Source organism: Schistocerca nitens, chromosome 1 (assembly GCF_023898315.1).
Source record: "Schistocerca nitens isolate TAMUIC-IGC-003100 chromosome 1, iqSchNite1.1, whole genome shotgun sequence".
In the NCBI taxonomy this organism is placed as follows: Eukaryota; Metazoa; Arthropoda; class Insecta; order Orthoptera; family Acrididae; genus Schistocerca; species Schistocerca nitens.
Window position 1 is genome coordinate 805,311,711 of NC_064614.1, and position 15,725 is coordinate 805,327,435.

General features: G+C 36.1%; 1 protein-coding gene across 4 annotated transcripts in view; it reads right to left on the bottom strand.

Annotated features, from left to right (window-relative positions):
* The window catches only part of LOC126262485 (SWI/SNF-related matrix-associated actin-dependent regulator of chromatin subfamily A containing DEAD/H box 1 homolog), a 208,968-nt gene that overhangs the window by 49,952 nt on the left and 143,291 nt on the right, over nucleotides 1–15,725 (bottom strand). For 3 of the 4 annotated variants that reach the window (XM_049959159.1, XM_049959168.1, XM_049959151.1), the window contains exons 9-15: nucleotides 13,898–14,036; nucleotides 13,624–13,759; nucleotides 13,364–13,501; nucleotides 12,029–12,271; nucleotides 3,324–3,551; nucleotides 327–538; nucleotides 49–231 (exon numbers count right to left, since the gene is read on the bottom strand). In XM_049959159.1, the coding sequence (XP_049815116.1) occupies nucleotides 49–231; nucleotides 327–538; nucleotides 3,324–3,551; nucleotides 12,029–12,271; nucleotides 13,364–13,501; nucleotides 13,624–13,759; nucleotides 13,898–14,036 (1,279 nt within the window). Of the gene's footprint in view, nucleotides 1–44; nucleotides 232–326; nucleotides 539–3,323; nucleotides 3,552–12,028; nucleotides 12,272–13,363; nucleotides 13,502–13,623; nucleotides 13,760–13,897; nucleotides 14,037–15,725 lie in introns of those variants that run through there. The other variant, XM_049959176.1, reaches the window with a different exon arrangement.

The following is a 15,725-nucleotide window of genomic DNA, read 5'->3' on the forward strand; positions in this document are numbered from 1 at the left end:
GACTTTCTAAGAGACACAAATTTTTGATGAGAACAGAAAACAGCTCACCTTGACTGCCCTACACGGTGACACCTATCCTCAGCTTGTTTATCATTGTATGGATTGAAATCAATATCATGGATAATTACTGTGTCAGCTGCAGTTAGATTTATCCCCATCCCTCCAGCTCGTGTTGACAGAAGAAAGACGAAGATACTGTCATCTTCATTAAATGTATTGATTAATTCCTGCCTAATAGGGCAAATTACAGATTGTAAGAGTTCAATCACCAATGACAATAACTGCAAAACTATAAAAAATGACTACATGGAATAAGCCACACCTACCTAAATGTTACTTGGGTACTTCCATCAAGACGGAGGTATGAATAATCTCGAAGTCTCAAGTACTCTTCCATAACATCCAACATGATCACAAACTGACTAAAAATCAGTACCCTGTGGCCTTCACTTTTCAGATTAGGCAGGATTTCATCAAACTTTTCAAACTTTCCAGACTCAAAGAATAATTCAGTAGGTAATGCATTCTTGGAAAGCTCCTACAAATGAAAACAGATGATATAGCAAATAAGAAAGCAAAAGTCTTGACATTATAATCAAAGAAAGAGACAGGTCAAAATGTTATTGAGCTCCCTTCTCCTCCCCAAACCAAACTTGAGAAAAAGACTATCGGTTACAATAATAAAACACTGGGATTTTTCCCTGTTGTCCCTAGTGCACTGTCGTCTCCTCCTCCTCTGTTTTATGCTGCCTACTGTCTGATAAAATGGGAGTTGGAGACTGAGAGGGAGTGGGGTGGGGTCTCAATCGCCAACTCCCACTTCATCACACATTAAGCAAACTTTTCCTGTCATTGTGAAGTCACTGGACACTATTCCCTATTCCATTCCCTAGGACTGCCTCCATAATTATGGCATTCCGATTTCATAAACATAACAACATTGCTTCAGTGTGTGGTGTGGTACTAAAAGCGGAGCCATGTGTTCAATGATACAATCTCCAATAACAAATAACCACTAGTCTTCTGTCCCACAACAGTGTTACTCAATATGTCGGGTTTCTTGTCTGCAAAGCTGAATACACAAATGTGCCAGTTACATGAGCTGTCACATCAACTAATATTTATATGAAGTGAAACTTACTGAAGTCATAACTCAAAACTAACCACAGTCACAGAAAGATGCCACACTAAGGACATCATTCTGGGTCATTGGGATGGGAATCAATTGTTTCTAGCTTCAACGGCTACTACTGCAAAAGGCCTAGGACGAAATTAAATGGTTATATGAAATGACATGAGTGGGACGGATTCCAGGCAGTTGTTTCGGCATGTTTCAACAGGAAGTGAAGAGATTCTGTTAACTGAAATCTTACAAGAGGACCCTTGTTCAACTGTTGTGCAGCTCAGAGATAAGATACATTGCCTTTTATCGTGTGACACCATTTGGCAGCAATTAATGAAAACTGGACTATCCTCACAAAGAGAATTTTTGTGTGAGAGACACTAAATATATCGTAAGGCTGTGACCACACCTAATGGAGGGACATACATTCTTCATTGAGGAACAGACCACCACCACCACCAGACAGTTCAATCACTTGGTGATGTCATCTCTTTGAGTTGGCATGCAACACAGGACCCCAGCAGGTTCTTCCCTTCCTGTCGATCTTGAGTGTTGCCAATTCAATCTGTCTTCTTTCCTAAGTTCTGTCTCACCTGGCCAGTGGTCTATCACTTCTTCTTTGGAAAATGTGCTCCAGTCTAGTAATTATTTTGACCACCTGCTGTCTTATCTTTGAGTGACATGACCAGCTTACTGCAACTGCAAGGTATTCACTCTTTCCATTTTATTACGGCTTTTGTTGTCTATCTGATATCAACTGCTTTCTTTCCGTCTTCCTTTGTGTAGCCCAACATGAGTCTTTCCATTCCTCTTTATGTTACTGTTAGTTTTCTACCAATGAGTTCATTTAATGCCCATGTCACACAGCCATAAATTATTATTGGCAGTATACATTGGTCAAAAGCTGTCTTCAGCTCAGCCAAAATCGTAAGACTTCAAAACTGAAGAGTATCTTCTATGAGCTTGCCAGTCTAATTTGATACATCAAAATATGTCTTGTTTAGTTCTCCTTTCACACTTACAAGTTGATCCACATAGACATATCATGTGACACTTTGCAGTTGAATACTTCCAAATAGATAATCTGTATGAAACAAACCTGAATACTTTGTGCGCACATCCTCAGGGGGGTCAGTTTGACCCACATTACATATTCATGATGTTTCTATCTTTGGCCAAACTGAACGCTTAATACAGTAATGGATTCTTGATTTTTGCACTTTCTTAAACTTGATATAGTGTTAATCCGTGACTTGAAAAACAAGATGGTCCCTTGACTGAAATTAACAGCTTGCAAATAAATATTAAAACAGCTTTTTGTGGCTCCAAATGTCATTTTCTAATTTCTTTTATTATAAAAACTGAGTCCGCAGCTCGTGGTCTCGCAGTAGTGTTCTCACTTCCTGAGCATGGGGTCCCGGGTTCGATTCCCGGCGGGGTCACCTGCCCCGAGATGACTGGTGTTGTTGTGTCCTCTTCATCATCATTCATCCTCATTGCGATTGGAGGAAGGCAACGGCAAACCACCTCCACTACGACCTTGCCTAATACAGCTGTGCGGATCTCCCGCATCTTTCCCCTACGCTCTGTCAAGGAGCATGGGACTTCATTTCCATTTCCATAAAAACTAAGGATAACAGAAATCCATATGCAAATCAAGAAATTCTGCATAATAAGAGTGTGTCTGCCAAATGTGCAAATGCAAACTCTTATGTTATATATGATACGATAATGTTTCTTGAGCTTCAGGTGCAATGGAGGGTTTGATCTCCCCTCATCCTTTCTATAGTGTAGCTTCCAGGTTAGTTGTTCACAGACACTGTTAAATGCCATGACAGATGGCAGAAGGTGTGATCTTCCACACTCGCGCCACTTACAAGATTACTGGCACATTCCCATCTGGTCCACTACCAAATTAGACAATTCTTAATCGCTTGCTTTTTATGAATGTGTGTCATTTGAACAATTGAAAAAGAGGAACCACCATATCTGATGTGATGGAATTTTTCTAATTCATACTTTAATATAATAGAATTCTTGGGACAGGGTAGGCACTAAGATTTCTTGTGCACCTGCTAAAGTTGGAATTTAGAAAGAAAGCTCAATAACACAAGCACCTAGAATGTTGTCCAACATTGCAAATAAAAACTATTAGAAATAAGAAAATATTTTTATTAAAATATTACTAGGATAAACCAACCTTGAACTCTATGAACAATTGATGCAGTTGGAAATCTGACATACATGCTAGGTCTTCAAAGATGACATCTTCCTTATCCCCTTTATATGATGGGTTACGAGCAAGATATGCAGCACTACTTTTCAGCTGTTCGTCAGTGTAATTATACCGTAACAACAGAGGGTGATTTGCCATTTTACGCAGATCCATTGTCATACCTATTCCACTCAGACCGTCCCCCTCATTGCCCTAGAACAAACACAAATTTATATTTTATACACACATTCTATATTGGTTGCGACAAAATGAACAACAGCAAAATCGTTTCATATAATATACGCATCCCATTAAACTTTTAAAGTCACCAAGGCATGGTGACCTGAACTATGATGAAGGAATGTGAATATATAGCACATGACAATTAAAATTTATTGTTTCTGTATTTATATTTGCAGTTACACAATATCAAAGGTTACACACTACTGCTTCTTTTAATATCTTGATACATCATTTTGCACTGGTCATTTTGCACTGGTGTTCGAACACATTCATGCTAAAAAAACCACGTACCACATTCATTTAATATTCATACATCCTAATACATTTTTAAAAAAATGCCACATTCATTTAATGAGGACTGATGCGTATACTGTAGTGCACTATTGTGCGACTACTCATCTTGGCAAACACTGCATCCTCAATCTGACCAACACATTTTAACTACTGGCACTGTCAATATATTCCCTCCAAATGCCACACAAAGTTGGCACCAATAAGACTACCACTGGGCATGAAGTTACTACTGAACAACTATTAAAACAGTAGCTGCTACTCAGATGACAGAATATGCACAACTGGTTTTCAATTATTTCAACCAGTAATTTCTGTGACTTCCGAATAGAATACAGCAAAAGAAAATATGGATTGTCCTTGTGAATCAGATACGATAAAAACAAACATTAAACAAGGATGGAGTAATCCCTGCAAAAATTCAGGTAATCTATTTTTGCGGATGATTCTAACTACATTACCCAGAAACACAGTAACAAATCTAGTACGGAAGATTTGAGTTTAACTTCAACACCAGCTAGCTTGTAAAATGAAATATATATTTACCTTTCTTCATTTTGACCTGTACATTGGACTGACATAGGCTACATTAGAAGCATACAGGTTGACCGTCATATTTTCAGCTTATAAATTATTGCATGTTACTATTTTTGACATGAAATATAGAATTAATGTTACTAAATTTCCATTCTTAAAAGCAATATCCAGCTACACTTAACAATAAAAAATGTTTTTCCACATTATGTGATGAAGGGTTGAGCCCCTACAGAAAATGAAGAAATAAAAGCAAAGACTGAACTGTAATCATTTGACTGGGTTTATAATTCTACATTAATAACAAAAAATAGTTTAAAAACTTTGCTTTGTTTCACAGTGATGGGCCTCATAGTGGTGGCATACTTTCATTGGTCCATCATATGACAGGCCTGGTGTAGCGAGGGCACACACTCCTTAGTACATCATATGATGGGTCTAATTTTTAAAGAGTTAAAAGTTCCTTTGAAGACAAGGTCAGTTGAGGCGGAACACATGCTCAGATTGGGAAATGATGAGAAACAAAACTGACTGTTCATTTTGAAGAATGCCTTAAGGCATTAGGTGGTTTAGATGAACCACAGATGACAAAAGTAGGGAGGTGTAAGGTTGTGCTGAGTGGAGACGAAAGGGGGCCATCGCTGAGGTTGCAGCGCTGTTCATTAAATGACTATAATGCTTTTTGCAGTTTAAGGAAACAATTTGTCATGTCACACAAAATAAATCCTAATTAGTAATTAATACATTGTACCCCTACACTACAGATCTACATGCAGAAAATCATGCCTATCAGTCTTGCTACTTACCCTAAAGAAGACATGTCAAGTTGCAGACAGGCACAATTAAGAGAGACTCACATTAGCTTCTGGCAACAGCCTTTGTCCATGAAAGAGACACAGACACACACCATTCTCTCTCTCTCTCTCTCTCTCTCTCTCTCTCTCTCTCTCTCTCACACACACACACACACACACACACACACACACACACACACACACACACACGACCGCCAATTCCAACACCTCGGGCCGGAATGCAGTTGGTGGTAGCGCGCGTGTGCGTGCGTGCGTGCGTGTGTGTGTGTGTGTGTGTGTGTGTGTGTGTGTGTGTGTTTACTGATGAAGACTGTGGTCGAAAGCTGATGTGACGGTGTTTTAACTGTCCCTGACTGCAACTTGACATGTCCTCTTTACGGTAAGTAGCAATCTGTCTTTTCCTACTTGTTGATGTTGCTACCTGCAGTTCCCAAAATTAATTCTCAATGTTTCAGTTTATGCGTACATCAATAGTCATCAACTTTTGAACATTGTTGCAGAGAAATATTGATGATTGATAACTCTGTTACTGCATTGTTTGTTTCCCGACATGACCCTTCATGGTACTTGTTTATTTATCTTCCAACACCACATTTTTTGTGCAGTATTGTAATTTAATATTGTTTACATCATATTCTTCTTTAAGTTAATATTTTAAGTTAGTTTATTTCATTAGTTTTTGGCTATTTTTTGAAAAAAGAAATGCATCCAACAACGATATCATGAGTTATTGCACAATACTAGTGATACAGAGTATATTAGTGGAAGCAGCAGTGGTTCAGAAACTGACAGTGATGTTCTAGCCAGTATATTGATTTAATGTGAAGACATAATGGAAAATACACAGTACACTGAAATGATTGCATCTGAAACACGACATCCCTTTCACAAGTGTTTGGACCAAAGCATATGCCAGCAATGGGATCTTCTGCAATTGAATGTTTCAATTTATTGTTCACCACAATATTTCTTCAACTAATTGTCACCAAAACAAACGGCTCACCTAAGCAATTTATATAAAACATACTGCTACTTTGTCTAGTCCATATAAAAAATTGAAGACTGTCACAATAGCTAATGGAAGAGATGTCTACTGAACATGAGCCTCTACAAAGACTTAAATTGTTTTCATACAGGAGCACAAAAACATCTAACGCACTTCCATGGTTTGGTAAAATGTACGCTCCCCCAAAATACAAGTGTTGGGTGATACAGAACTGCGTACAATGGGCAGAGTGTAATGCACTGTCCAATTATTGTAATTATTATCTTTGCAAATAATATTAAAAATTTAATTTTTCCTATGTCATTTTACTCTGAAATTTGTACAGATTTCATGGATATTAATAAGCTTCCTTTAAACCAAGTTTAGTGTTATTATGTGGAAACAAAATCAAATTTATATTATTTTTTAAAAAATGACTTTTATTTTGTCAGTTATAAATAATTTAAAAATGAAGTAGCATGACAAACTGGGTATACCATAATAAACTACATTCTTTTGTGGGTAAGTGATATTACTTCATTTAAAAAAATAAAAAAAAGATTGAATGCAGCATTATGTACGACAATTTAAATAGAACACTGCATGACAGTGTAAAATTATAGACATTTTTAGTAACCAATGCTCAAAATTGACTGACTGCAAAAAGGGTTTAGGTTATTTTAGAATAATGACATACAAAAGAGACATATCAAACTGAAATCTTTAAAGTATGAATGGAAAATACATCCTCTAGGGATGTTTTTGATTCCTGGAGCTGAATAAAAAAATACTTTTACTCAAAATGTGGGAAAGATATTATCTTTAACAGTAATGATCTAAATGAAATAATCTGCAACAAAAAAATCTATGAAGAATAGGAGCAGGAAGAAATAATGCAGAACAAAAGTACCAGAGCTTCAAGCACGGATGGAAAGTACTGAAGCTGAAATCATTATAGGAACAGAAAGCTGGCTAAAGCCGGAGATAAATTCTGCCGAAATTTTTGCAGAGGCGCAAACAGTGTTCAGAAAGGATTGATTAAATAAAGTAGATGGTGGTGTGTTTGTGTCTGTTGGTAGTAGTTTATCTTGTAGTGTAGTTGAAATAGATAGTTCCTGTGAATTACTATGGGTAGGGGTTATACTCAACAGCCGTACCAAATTAATAATTGGCTCCTTCTACCGACCCCCCGACTCAGATGATATAATAGTTGAATGGTTCAAAGAAAACTTTAATCTCATTACAAATAAGTACCCCACTCATACAGTTATAATTGGTGGAGACTTCAATCTACTCTCGATTTGTTGGCAAAAATACATGTTCAAAGCTGGTGGTAGACAGAAAACATCTTCCGAAATTGTACTAAATGCTTTCTCTGAGAATTACTTTGAACAATTAGTTCATGAGCCCACACGAACTGTAAATGGTTGCAAAAACACACTTGACCTCTTAGCCACAAATAATCCTGATCTAACAGAGAGCGTCATGACAGGTACGGGGATTACTGAACACAAGGTCATTGTAGCGAGGCTCAAAACCATATCAACCAAAACCACTAAAAATAAACGCAAAATATATCTATTTAAAACAGCAGATAAAAATTCGCTTAATGCCTTCCTAAGAGAGAGTCTCCATTCCTTCTAAGCTAATTATGTGAGTGTAGACCAGATATGGCTCAAAGATACAGTAATGACAGTAACAGGGACTGAACCACCATGGTACACAAAACATGTCAGAACACTGTTGCAGAAGCAATGAAAAAAGCATGCCAAATTCAGAAGAACACAAAATCCCCAAGATAGGCTAAGTTTCACAGAAGCGCAAAATTTAATGCAGATGTCAATGCGAGATGACTTTAATAGTTTCCACAATGAAACATTGTCTAAAAATATGGTAGAAAACCCAAAGAGATTCTGGTCATATGTAAAGTACACCAGTGGCAAAAAACAGTCAATACCGTCACTGCATGATAACGATGGAAATGCTACAGATGATGGTGCCACTAAAGCGAAGTTACTAAATACAGTTTTCCATAATTCCTTCACGAAAGAAGACGAAGTAAATATTGCAGAATTCAAAACCAGAACAGCTGTTAGCGTGAGTGACATAAAAGTAGATATCTTAGGTGTCGTGAAACAACTCAAATCACTTAAGAAAGGCAAGTCTTCCAGTCCAGAGTATGCAGACACAATAGCACCTTTCTTAGCAATCATATACAACTGCTCACTTGACGAAAGGTCTGTTCCTAAAGACTGGAAAGTAGCCCAGGTCACACCAATATTCGAGAAAGGAAATAGGAGTAACCCACTGAATTACAGACCTATATCACTGACCTCAATTTGCAGTAGGATTTTGGAGCATATAATGTACTCAAACATTATGAATCACCTTGAAGAAAATGACTTATTGATACATAACCAACACGGATTCAGAAAATATTGTTCTTGTGCAATACAGCTAGCTCTTTATTCCCATAAAGTAGTGAGTGCTGTCGACAAGGGATCTCAGATCGATTCCATATTCCTAGATTTCCAGAAGGCTTTTGATACCGTTCCTCATAAGCAATTATTAAGCAAATTGCTTGCATATGGAGTATCGTCTCAGTTATGTGACTGGATTCGTGATTTCCTCTCAGAGAGGTCACAGTTCATAGTGACAGACGGTAAGTCATTGAGTAGAACAGAAGTGATAGCTGGCATTCCGCATAGGCCCTCTGCTGCTCCTGATTTATATAAAAGATCTAGGTGATAATCTGAGCAGCCCCCTTCGATTGTATGCAGATGACGCTGTAACTTACTGTCTAGTAAAATCATCAGATGATCAATTCCAATTACAAAATGATCTAGAGAGAATATCTGTATGGTGCGAAAAGTGGCAATTAGCACTAAACTAAGAGAAGTGCAAGGTCATCCACATGGGTACTAAAAGAAATCCGATAAATTTTGGGTAGACGATAAATTGAACAAATCTAAGGGCTGTCACTTCGACTAAATACCTAGGAATTACAATTACGAGCAACTTAAATTGGAAAGACCACATAGATAATATTGTTGGGAAGGTGAAACAAAGACTACGCTATATTGGCAGAACACTTACAAGATGCAACAAACCCTCTAAAGAGAGAGCCTACATTACACTTGTGCATACTCTGCTGGAATATTGCTGTGCAGTGTGGGATCCTTACCAGGTGAGATTGATGGAGGACATCGAAAAAGTGCAAAGAAGGGCAGCTCGTTTCATGTTATCGTGCAATAGGGGTGAGAGTGACCATGATATAATACACGAGTTGGGTTAGCAGTCAGTGAAACAAAGGCGGTTTTCTTTGCAGCAAGATCTATTTACGAAATTTCAATCACCAACTTCCTCTTCTGAATGCGAAAATATTTTGTTGACACCCTCCTATGTAGGGAGAAATGACCATCATAATAAATAAGAGAAATCAGAGCTCAAACGGAAAGATTTAGGTGTTCCTTTTTCCCATGTGCCGTTCGAGGGTGGAATGGTAGAGAAGTAGTATGAAAATGGTTCGATGAACCCTCTGCCAGGCAGTTAAGTGTGTAGATGTAGACAAAAGGGGTGTATGCATATTTCTATGGCCTTTACCTCATTGAACTGCTACTTCCAAAACAGCAAATGGACAGTACTAGTCATAACTTCAACTTGAAAAAATGTTCTTATAAACAAGTTATTCCTATTCATAATTTAAGCAACTACGACTCACTTGCTCAGCTTAAAGTTTCCTGTATAAGCATGTGAATATCTGCGACTATTATGCTACAGGCACTGTTAGCTAATTTCATCTACAACTTTCACTAGTTAATGAGAACTAGCCAAGGATTCATATTGCCCCAGACACGAATTCCAAGCATTTTACTGGGAAGTGTATTGCATTACATTCATTCAACCAGACATATTAAGGCCATAGAGCACAAAATTTGTAACACAATGTGTTGTCTCTCTCATGCTCATATTCTGTTGGTATCCTAGGCAATTAATGCTGTTGCAAGCCACATGTTAGTTTGAAAACTGCTGTGCCTGACTAGACATAGTCCTATTGGAGATGGCATGCCCTTGTTTTCCTCCATCCTTCAAACTGACTAAACCAGTTACAGTGTTCAAGAAGTATAACATGATATCCCAACCATGGTGCAACTTGTAACATTTCACATTATCAAACTGTTGCTACAGGTGAAAGAAAGGTAAGTGCCAAAAAACATCTTAGGATGAACTCAGTACTGAATCCAATACCATTATATTTGTAAACTGGCACTTATCCACTATGCTGCACTTGGTATCCCAAGACATATTACGCAAGATGCATATTTCTGCATCAACATTTACACTCCACAAATGAGCAAAGAGAATATATGGCAGAAAACAACTACATTAGTAGCATCATTTGCCTACTCTCTATGCCGTTCAGAGAATACATTCCTCCAGTCAGGAAACTTAAGAGGATTTTTACATATGATTCTATCACATACTGGATCACTTCATTCTGAGTCATCAGACCGGATTTTAAGATGAGGAGCTAAGAAATATTCATATAAGGAATTAAAATCTTATTTACATCATGATGTAAGGCCAATTTAGGGAAAATTAAATAAATGCTCAGTTTTGGGAAATAGATAGCAACCAGAGGAACAATAATATGAGCTGCCAAAGAACACATTCACACTATCTGGAAAAGAAGATTTAAGCAAATCAGAATTCTTGTACAGTGTTCTGTTTGCAAATATTCAACTGTAAGAAATGGTTGTGAAAATGTATTATACTGACGTACTGTCAAGATGATGATCTGTTCCTCCAGCTGAAGCAATGTCCAAATAATTACACATTTATTTGGTCCACTGCAGCACACACATCGCATAAAAGACTATGAATACATCAAATGGAATAAAAGTAGCTTATGAACAAAGTAATTCAGTTATGACTATTTTTTTGAGACAAACCAAACCTGAACTCTCAGATCAGCGCACATTGATTCAGTACTAAAAGAATTACAGACTATATTGAGAGATGTGGTCTGTGTATCCATCCTGCTTAAGATGATAAATCAATTCATTGGATTATCATAAACTTCAGCATCACACAATCTTAGTTGTTATACTATTTCAATAGCATCCCACAGTTGATTACATTGTGCTCTAATATCAACATTTATTGCACAAGGATTTAACTATTGTGCAACCATCAACATACAACAGCATTTACTGAACTATATACTAAAACACATACTTAATAAAAATTATCAGGGTGTACATGTTGTGGACAAGAAAAAAAAATCCTTTTCACAGATCTTTCAGTTAAAAATACATTTTTTCCCCAGGTGAAAAAACACTATATCCTGGTGAAAGAACATTTTTTCCATTTTATGTAATAATATACTTTGCCTCGGAGCTGTAAAACTTAACAAACCTTTGAACTGTGAAGATTTTATGCACTTTCCTGCACTTAAAAAGGAAACCCACTAAAAATGATGCATTTTGGAAAGATCTTTGATGCATGGCAACGTTTACACTGCAAATTTTTGCATTATGAAAGTATAAACAGGAATTCCACCAAATACAGCACATTATTCTGATTTCTCCAGACTGAAAAAACTTCCAAGTTTCTCCCAGTCATCCCAGGGCATATACACCCTAATTGTATGCACAGACTTAGACACTGAGCAAATGCACAATCTTATTATACTTTTATGAAATGAAATTTCTCCACTTTTTTAATGCCAACTTTTAATCACAAAAAAGCGCTTAAAATTTTAACATGTGTTTCAGGAATATGCTAAATATTTTACTGAAACTACTATCATTCGACATTACCTCCGATAAATCAGTCTCTGTTGCAGCTTTTGAGAAGGCTTTAACCAGGTTATCATACATAATTTTCTGGTTTTTATTCATGGGACACATCACGAGAGATTCAGTCTTTTTGGGGAGGTCTTTCAATACCTCAGATTTCAGTCGCCTCAGTAGAAATGGTTTCATGATTCTTCGTGCTTGTGCAATCTGTTGTTGCTCAAATTGTGGTTGCTGGTCTTTCTTTTCATTTTCTGCAGCTTGTTTCTGTAAAGAAATGAAAAAGACTTCCAAACTAAAATTATGTTTGATTCTCTGCACAAGAATATGGATATGCACAATACTTGATGAAGAAAGTACATCCCCCCCCCCCCTAAAAAATCTATCTCAAAGTTTCATCCTCATAATACCCATATAATTTTTTTGTTATATATTACAATTACAGTAGGTTTCTTTGAAATTATATAGATTCTGAAACAATGCATACACAAATAGGTTTGATACACTAACAGTGTTCAGTATAAATAAATTCAGCAATTATGAATTTATTTTGATTTATGTGTAACAGAAAGTTTTTGTGTTGAGAAGAACAGATTTATGGGTAAAACCTTCTAGATGATGACTCAGTATAAGAAATGTATTGTAATGAAAGTGAACCAATGTATAAAGAAAAGAAACTCATTGTTATTTTCCAACATTGAAGTCACAGGAGGTGGATTGCTATTACCAATATTTGTCTACCTTCAAAGCAAAATTTTAGTTTCCTGGCATTCCTGTCATATGATAAAAAAAATAAATGCTTTCTGGCATTTCAGCAGCACAAATAATATATGACTTTCAAATCACAAGCACTCCATTACAAATTTCATCAGTTTCTTGTGATTATCTCCCATGCCTTTACTTTGGGGCAGAATTCAACAGTATAGTTACGTTAAACATAATTTTCCACAATCTGAATGAGTTCAAAAATATCTTAATAGTATGTTTCATAATCATAAACTGTTCCGTTTTTGTGGTATATAAAAAAAGAAAACAATAATGTGTATATTATATCACTAACAATAAACATGGTTTACTGCAACAGTCATGTAATTTATAATGTTTGCTTTTCAAGAGGTTTTCCACATCACACACTTCAGTTTTCACCAAAGCAAGCTATGTAATGTAGATATGATCTGGAAAAGCAAAGTAGCTTCATTAAAATGTTTTCATTCAACGAAGCAACTTCATTCATTCATATTATTGTTTGCTTATACAATAAAGATTTTTCCAATTAAGAAATATCTTTGGATATTTATAGAAAGTGATTGCACAAGGATAATCCTTTAAAAAAACCTTTATCACTGAACAAGTACAGACCTGCCCTTTTGAAAATATCTTTTTTAAATCCTCTTTTCTTCCAGCAAACATATTTGGCATTAAAAATGTTAACAGCGACATAAGTTCCACTAAATTATTTTGCACTGGGGTGCCAGTCAGCAATACTCTTCTCCTCGCCTTTCATGAAAAAAAAAGTCAACACATAAAATATTATTTATAATTATAACTGCATTAAACAATATTGATTTAAAATAAAACAGTAGCTCTATGACATGCAGAAACTTAAACTGTAAACTTACATTTATCCTCATCAGTGTTTCAAATCGCTGAGTTGTCATATTTTTTAACATGTGACCTTCATCTAGTATGACATAGTTTACTTCTAACACTCGGAACAGTTTTTTCTCTTCAGGTGAACTGTTTAGGACTGTATACCTATGAAAATAACAAATATATTACTGACAGCATAGTATTTAGATAGAACCATCATCATGACCTCATTTAATGATAAAAATGTTATTCTATTTTGTCAAGATGGTAGAATAATGAAAGCACCAACTATTACATGCTTACGTTGTTATTACAACATCAACGTCATCCATGCCACCCTTGATCCACTTAACACGCATTAGTCTTCTTTCATCAGGATGTCCATAATAAACAGCAACACGTAAAGATGGACACCATCTTTCAAATTCATTGCTCCAATTATCTAGAAATTAATAGCAACATACACAAATATATGGATTATTAAATAATGTAATGATATGCGAAATATAAATTATCAGCATTTTTTTTTCTGCTACTTTCTGATCAACATGTTTTCTATCTCTCCAGTTTAAAAACAAAGGATACTAAAATGGCTGAATCTGTGTTCTGCTCAAGTAGAATGGTTTCCATAAAACAGGGAAAAATTGCAACAATAATGAGGATTAAAAATTCATTTTAGTCAAACTGTTCAGCAGATGATAAAGCATAAAGAAAATTTATGTCCCAACTTACAGTCCTGGCTCTTCAGGTGGTTTCTATTCGGAATGGGCATTGGTGTCAATGTCATACCTATATACCCAAGTTTTGCCACCAATTATAACCTATAGAAGTTCTGGATTGTTGTCGACTTCATTCAGCAATTTCTGGGTGATGTCTATGTGACATTGTTTCCGGTCCAAATTCAACAGTTTTGGAACAAACTTTGCTGCTACACATTTCATGCCCAAAACATCTGAAAAAATTGCTGGGCATCAGCCAAAGGATACGCCAACAACACAGCAACCTCTCTGATGCTGATTCGGCGATTTTCCAGAACCTTTTTCTTTACTTCTTCCATGTTGATTGATGTGCTAGGGCCTCCAGGTCATCACCTTCAACGTCTTCTCGGACCTCTTTGAAATGTTTGTAGGACTCATAAACTCTTGTCTTACTGGTAGTAGATTCACCAAAATTCACGATCAATGTTTCAAATGCGGTGCTGCACTTTACTCCATTTTGCAAATAAAATTTAATTCAAATCCTGTGATCCATGAGTTTGGAAAGTAAAAATTTGATGAGCACTCGAAAGCACATTTAACCTTTTCAGCTGTCAACAGTAAGCGAAATATTCAAAACGTGCAAACATACATCGCATGTACCAACAAGATAACAAAAAATTGAAAATCAGATTTATAAAGTTCGCAAAATTAAAAAATTCTCTTCACTTTTTGATAACACCTTGTGTGTTTAAAATTTGCACGATTAGTTAAGGATGGTAATAACATAAATAACAAATTACAGCTCTTCCGTTTTCATCACACGCTGCTGATAGAATGCATTCCTGCTCTGAGGTCCTTAAGGGGGGGTAGGATGTCAAACGGGCTGACATGGAGCAGGAGAGGCACCACAGGACATTTCAATTTCCACTGTCTATACTTTTACAAATAAATCCAATAAAACTTTGTCAGCATGACCAGGAAGGATTCAGAATTTACACTCATAGCAGTGGAAGTTCTAAAACATACTGAAGTAATTTTTTTTCGTGTGAAATTTCATCATTTTTTTCACTTACTAATGGCAGCATTTGTTGCTATAGGTACATATTTCTTCATAAGTAAGAGAGATTCTTCAATGAATTTTGCACAGCATACAAACCATACTTAAAGGTGTATGAAACTATAGAATTTTCCAAATCTATTAAAAACCGTGGTAAAAATTGAGGTAATTAACTATAAAATTTGTGTTTTTTCTAAACATGAAGTTTAAAAATATAACAGTTCATTCGTTTTTTCATAAATTAAATAAATTCTAGAGTTTCATACACCTATGAGTATGGTATGTATGCTGTGCAAAATTCATCAAAGAAGCGCTCTAACTTATGAAGGAAAGTGTACCTACAGCAACAAATGCAGCCATTAGTAAGTGAAAAAAT